The sequence below is a fragment of the Monopterus albus genome, unplaced genomic scaffold (genome assembly GCF_001952655.1).
Source record: "Monopterus albus unplaced genomic scaffold, M_albus_1.0 scaffold205.1, whole genome shotgun sequence".
Lineage (NCBI taxonomy): Eukaryota > Metazoa > Chordata > Actinopteri > Synbranchiformes > Synbranchidae > Monopterus > Monopterus albus.
The window spans coordinates 553753-560715 of record NW_018128085.1 but is presented as its reverse complement, the minus strand read 5'-3'; the positions used below and the strand labels follow the sequence as shown (position 1 = coordinate 560715).

The 6963-nt window shown below is 37.8% G+C and overlaps 2 protein-coding genes across 2 annotated transcripts in view; both read left to right on the top strand.

The window, feature by feature from the left end:
• Nucleotides 1–5772, top strand: part of stra6l (STRA6-like) — a 13418-nt gene extending 7646 nt beyond the window's left edge. Inside the window, 5 exon segments of the mRNA XM_020618459.1 lie at nucleotides 617–734; nucleotides 843–962; nucleotides 3701–3864; nucleotides 4582–4725; nucleotides 4949–5772. Coding sequence (XP_020474115.1) covers nucleotides 617–734; nucleotides 843–962; nucleotides 3701–3864; nucleotides 4582–4725; nucleotides 4949–5190 — 788 coding nt within the window. The 3' untranslated portion in view covers nucleotides 5191–5772.
• Nucleotides 5773–5841: 69 nt separating this feature from the next.
• tdrd7a (tudor domain containing 7 a) overlaps nucleotides 5842–6963 on the top strand; it is a 20650-nt gene continuing 19528 nt past the window's right edge. The window contains exon 1 of the mRNA XM_020618433.1: nucleotides 5842–5932. The gene's annotated coding sequence lies outside the window, so the exon portion shown is untranslated. The remainder of the gene's footprint in view (nucleotides 5933–6963) is intronic.

The following is a 6963-nucleotide window of genomic DNA, read 5'->3' as shown; positions in this document are numbered from 1 at the left end:
GAAGACCCAGGACACGCTGGAGGGACTATGTCTCTCGGCTGGCCTGGGAACGCCTTGGCATTCCCCCGGAGGAGCTGGAGGAAGTGTCTGGAGAGAGAGAGGTCTGGGCATCTTTGCTTAGACTGCTGCCCCCGCGACCCGGCCCCGGATAAGCGGAAGAAAAATGGATGGTCTGAAGCTGATGTGATATACATGTAATTCATTTGGTTTACTTAGTTATAAACATTATTACAATTATGCAGCAAATGTGTGTATAGTGAAAATTTTGAACCATTACCTTTGTGATGATGTTTTTAGGAGTAAATAAAACCTCTTTACATCAAGCTATACCTATAGTTTTTGTTCCAAAATTGAATTTGTACATTTTGAGATGGGACGAGTGAATGGAGAATGGATTTATACTTATATACTGCTGTTCAAAGCACTTAAGTGCACTCAAAGTGGGTTAAATCCTTTTGCTCATTCACCCCCCGCCCACACAGACACGTACACACCACTTCAAAATGTGGACTGGAGAAGCCAGGGATTGAATTGCCAACCCTATAGTTAGGGGACGACACGTTCCATTTCTCCTGACTTACACCACAACTGCAGATGTCTCTTCTGTATTTTTTAGGCTACCTGATTGTCCATTTTGTACAATTCCTGTTTGCCCTGCTGCTTGTCTATGCCCTGGTTCTTCCTGTACAACATGGAAAAGTACTGCAGATGCTCACCAATCTGGGAATTATAGTGTAAGGTTGCTTTCCCTGTGGTTTTGAATGTGTGATGACATATAAATTAAGGATTAGATACTGTAGACTCACTGATAGATTGACGGACTTTTCTCTTGGGTCTCTTAGTCTGACCATCGGTCTGGTGGTGGGCTTGGTGATTCTCCAGATAGTTCTGGTCCAGATCTTCTTCCTTCAGGATAAAATGTCTCCAGCTGATAAACGGAAACCTCTGGCTATTAACAACAGGTGGATATATTTCAGTATAGGTCATAAACACATTAAAGGGATGTTGCACTAAAACCAGTTTGCCAACAAACACTAACTGTTGAAATGGGAAGTGGTAGTTGAAAGGCAGTGCCAAAGCACAGCTGGTTTTACTGCCACATATGTTACATTCACATCATGTTGGCAGAATGAGGAGGATGGAAATAGCTCCCATAAAAACAGCCTGGGAGCATTCACGCAGTAGTCCAAGGTAGCAGCTGTCCGCCGTGCTGCAATTAAGGCTAGTTTGTGTCATTTAACCCTCCTGTTATGTTCATTTCTAAGGAACAGCAGTGATGTTCCTGGGTTAACTTTATCATTACTAACCATTTCAATCACTATTTAGTGCAATGGTGTTCTTCACCTCTCACAGATTATGGTTCAATGAAGATAATACACTCGTTTGTCATAAAAAATGCATGTTAAACCTTTTTTTAATGTACATTGGAAAGACCCACAGATAAAATACATTATTTTTGCGTGCCATTGGTTTTTTAAAGTTTATTTTACATTTTGAAATCTTTTCTTTTTATGAAGTGATGTTGATAAATTAACAAGACACCTCTTCTGTTCAGGGTCAGATTGACCCGAACAGTATCTTTGTAATATAAACATGCAGGGGGAAGTTGTAAATATGTGAAATGAACCATTTTCATTTTATATGTTGATTACACCTATTAAGCCAAGCAGAAGAAGTTTCATACCGTTAAAACACTTTAAACTATTGTTTTTTGATGTTTTAACTTTACACCGTTTACAATATAACAGGAGGGTTAACTGTAACATTATTTTATTTTGTGTGGCCACACAATGTAAGTAACGTTTACTCCCAGGGTCAGATTATCTAGGCTGACACTACAGCTTTTTACACTTACTGTTTTAAACAATGAAATTGCATTTTTAGCATTAGGCTACTTTGGATATTCATATACTATTTATTTATATACTTTGGATAATTTGTCAGTTGACCTTTAACATGAATAACATTTTATTCTGTGTGACCACAAAATACCAGTAGCGTGCTATGTTGCTTAGTAACTTTATGCATATTTCTTGTTCCTTTACAAGTGAAATTAGGGGTAACTGCTGGTGGTGGTTGTTTTGAAGCCATTTTTGATCTTACGATGATGACCCTTCCACAGTCCTCTCTGCCAAGTGGGAGAAATTGTAGTCATCAGAAATTCCCTATTTCTCCGACTCTGAATTACAAGTCAGAGGTTGACATGAATGGTTTTTCCCACTCAGTTGCTCATTAATACGGTTTAAACGACATTACATGGAAGCAGCATTATCAGCTGTGGAATGTGGACTATTTGAGGACATTAGCGAAGTCATAAAACATTTACTTAGTGAGAGAACTTTTCTCTGGGTTACTGAGGGTCCAGTTCTCACTCACACAGTTCTCTGTCTGCTGTCAAAAAAGACTCAAAGTCTTTATAAATAGTCTGTTACAAAGTATACAATTGGGAAAAAAAATTAAAAAAAACACCCCAATAGCACCTATTTCCAGTCCATGGAGCAGAATGACTACAGAGCTTAAGACATCCCTTTTATATCCACTATAATTCCTCCTTGCTTCATCCCACCTTTCTCTCTGACCTACTTAGGGATATACTATTATTATGTTCAATATAGGCTTCTAAAAAATTAAAATGACATCACATGGCAAATGCAAGTCATGCCGACTCCTTCAGGTTCAACGTCAGATTGACATTATTAATGAGCAAACAATACCTTGTTGATGCATGTTTCTGATTAATGGTACACTTCAAACCATCCAAACATAATAAACATGTCAACAATATCATTAAAGTGACATGAGGTAATACACAACACATCAATCTCTCATGCGAATGTGTCTAACCCATTAAGAAGTGAAAAGCAGACACATTAATCTGTCATAAGATGACAGACAATATTAATTTGATGCCACTATGACAGGCAGGTGTCCACAGATGGCATATTTGAGATCACCAGACAGAGTAATGACCTGAGTACTATCAGTTGTTAGACAAATAAGCAAAAGTAATGATTCTCCACATAATATAAAAAAATCCCCCTTTTACACAACTTCACAACTGAGGGCTGTGCTGTGACTCTCCTCTCCTGCTGTCAAGGCCAAAATCCTCAGTCTTGGCAGCCATCCAAACAATAAACTGATAGGTTTTTTTTTCTCTTTCTTGCCTGATTTAAGGCTACTGGGGTCATCCCCTAGTGACCTTTCTCACTTCCACCTGTATCACACTTATCAGCCTTGTATAGATTAAAATAAAACAAATAAAAACAAAATAATGCACATAGAGCAAATGAGAACAAATAAAGCAAAGAACATATAATGTTCTGCTTTAAAGTGCCTTAGATTTGTATTACTGCCTATTTAGATTTGTTATTGCTCATCTACTTTATATTTCACTTGTATTGTGTGGCATTCATGTAGATGGCAAAGTAAGATTGTACAAGGATACACGTTTCCTAACAGTGTATATGACAAACACTTTGACCTTTGACCTTGACCTTTGAAATAATGCAAACTAATATTCAACAACTTACTCACATACTCAGTCATGTAAAGTGACTTGCTGGACCGAGCAGATGGTGTGATGGTATTTTACAGCGTGAAAAATCCCAGTGTGTCAAAACCAGAAGCAGTGAATATAATTAGATAGATATCTGCATGATGGCCTTTCAATTTAAAAAGAGTTTCTTCTCCTCTTCTCCAGGAAGGCGTTCCACTGCTTCAACTACTTCTTCTTTTTCTATAATGTGGTGATGGGAGTAAGCAACTGCATAGTGAGGCTGCTGTGCAGCATTGTGGTGGGAACATGGCTGGTGTCCCGTATTGATCGAACCATCATGCAGAGAGGATATGAAACCATGGACGCGGGTAAAGTCAACCAAAAATATGTGCTAACCAAAAGTAAAATAATGTTTTAAGGTATTATTAGAGGGGCTGATTTACAGATGTAATACCACAAAATATAACAGCCAAACCCAATACTGTAGTGGTAGAACGACTATTATTAATATCCAAGAGATGGCAGCATTTCACAGAGAATCACAGGTGTTTCTGTGATCCAAAAGTGTGTGACTGTGAAAAACGCTATCACTTGGAGATGTGGATTTATGTATTTAATATAAAATCTTTATATATTCATGGATGTTGATTAGTACCAAAACAAATGTTAGATATTTCATGTCAAGAAGCAATATAAAAAGGAAGCTCTTTGTGACAGCCTGGAAGAGATTTGTCACTATCCTTCCTGGGCAGTAAAAATGAAATTATTAAACTTAACAGTTTCTGTCAGAGACTGATCCGACAAACTTATTACAAACCAGCCTGTATTTTTATCTGTATTGTTATATTATATTTGAACCAGGAATAACAACTTTTGCTAGTTTTGTGTTGCTCTTATGAAGTAAACCTGTGAAAAGATGAGTTTCAGAGTATAATTCATATGCAAATGTGAATTAGTCATCTTTTCCTCAGTTGTGCAACAACCTCAAACCTAATTATTGTTAAAAATAATGTACTGTAAAAGCAGAGCTCCTTCTCTTTCACCTCATGGTATGTGGATCTAACAGTATTTCCTACTAATTCCAGGGTATAGTACCTGGATTGGGATGATCTTTGCTGACCACTATCATAGCAACCCAGTCATGGTGTGTTTCTGCCAGCTACTGCTCTCCAAAATGCACGAGAGACCCACTGTGTCTACATACTCCACATTCAACAATACACTATATGGTCAGTAGTGTGTATGTGTGTGTGTGAGAAAGAAAATATCCATTAATCAAGTCATCCATTAAATAGTTCCTCTTGGCTTTTAAATTGCATTTACATTTCATTTTTTGCATTTGCCGTTATGTTTGACCCTGTCTACCTTCATCTTATAATGATGCTTATGTTATATGAGAATTAATTTTCCTCCTGCTTATTCCTTGCTTTCCTTATCACTTCTTATTTCCAGAACCCCCTGTGAATAGCCGGGTCAGGAGGCGTTGGTTATTGTTTTATACCTTGTTGCGAAACCCTCATCTGATCCTGCTCAGAAAGCACCACCTCTCCTCATCTTCCTCACTGCAGGCATCCTCATCTCCCCAATCAGACACAGTGGTGCGGGCTTGGGTCATGGCGTCTCAAACACAGAGGGGCCAAGCTGCATCACAATCGCTACCAGAAATTGCAGTCACACCAGCATCAGACTGTTAAAAAAAAAAAAATCCACAGACTCTCAATGATCAGAACTGAACTGCTGCATTATATATACAGTCAAGATTAAATATGAACTTTTGTACATCATCACAGCAGCTTCCATAAAATCAATTCTGGACAAGGGTGGTGTGCCCTACAGTTTCAGTAAAATGGTATGCTTGTCATTCTAGATCTGTGTTATTAAATCTGGTTATACAAGTCTATTCATAACTGCTGTGTATAGCCTAATAGGTGTTGGAAGTCATGCATTTTATAGAGCTCTGTATTTACTGGGCCCATGTTTGTATTCAAAATGTTGCGAATATAGCAAATTCTTTTGCTTGGAAATAAAACCAAAATTGTAAAGTGACATGAAATTGGTGTTATTAACTTACAAGGCGTCGAGGTGTTTTTAATTCACTTTTTAAAGAATCTAATGGCTGTACTGTACAATAATGGCAAAATAAACGCGCTAAAATTTCCGACCTCACTTAAAGGCAACATATTTTACTATTTAGCTAAAATATTCATCCTTCATCCGTTTTCGAAAAGATCGCGTAGTATAGTTTTTTTTTTTTTTTTTTTTACTAGATTAGATTAGTTTAATAGTTATTAACATACTACTAAGAACATATAAGTTAAACATTATACAGCCATGCGACATTCAAAACAAAATAAGGAAGTAACCAGGAGTGACCTGTTGAACTTCTGGGCGTTAACGTGCTCGTGATTTTTAAACGCGGCGAAGGAAGATTCACTGGTAAGTTAATTAAGATTACAGGTAAATTAAACATGGGACTACGTTAATAACTCCATCATTTCAAGCTAATGTAGTTGTAAGAATTAATTGCAGCTATGCTGTAAAAGGTCACCTTTGGGTCGAAATACCAAACTTTATTTTACCGCTAGCTGTAAACGGTTAGCCAACGTTCACGCTGTTAGCTAACAATATAACGGTCAGACCACCATTTTGTCTGGTAATAGACTTCTGAGATTTGACGCTTTGCAGTGAGAATTTATGTAACTTACTAACGTTACGGTACACCTTCCTTGCTAAACTCGTGGATTTGTTTTTTGGGACTCTGCAGTGTTAGTTAGCTTGAGAACAGCGCACATGTGTTCTGCAAACCCGACCAGAACTCTTTATTGTTGTTAATGTTGACTGACGTTTGTTCATAAATACAGGTATGTGCCAAAAAATTGGAATATCAAGGAAAAGTCCATTTATTTCAATAATTTGTTTCAAAAAGTGAAACTTGTATGTTATATTAGTTCACTACAGACAAAGTGAAATATTTCAAGCCTTTATTTGTTTCAATTTTGATGATTATGGATCAAAGACAAAAAAACCCAAATCCAGTAATTCACAAAATTAAAATATCATGACAAAGTTCAACATTGTAGGCTCCCTGTGTCCCAATCTAGTCAGCTAATTAATGCAAAACACCTGCAAAGGTTTCCTCAGCCTTGAAATTGTCTCAGTCTGGCTTAGTAGGCTTCAGAACCATGGGGAAGACTGCTGACTTGACAGTTGTGCAGACGACCATCATTGACACCCTCCATAAGGAGGAAAAGACTCAAAAGGCAATTGCAAAAGAAGCTGGATGCTCACAGAGCGCAGTATCAAAGTATATTAACAGAGTGTTAAGAAGAAGGGAAGAATGTGGCCAGAAAAGGTGCAAAAGTGACAGGGATGACCGCAGCCTTGAGAGGATTGTCAAGCAAGGGCGATTCAGAAATCTGGGGGAGCTTCATAAGGAGTGGACTGAGGCTGGTGTCAGTGCATCAAGA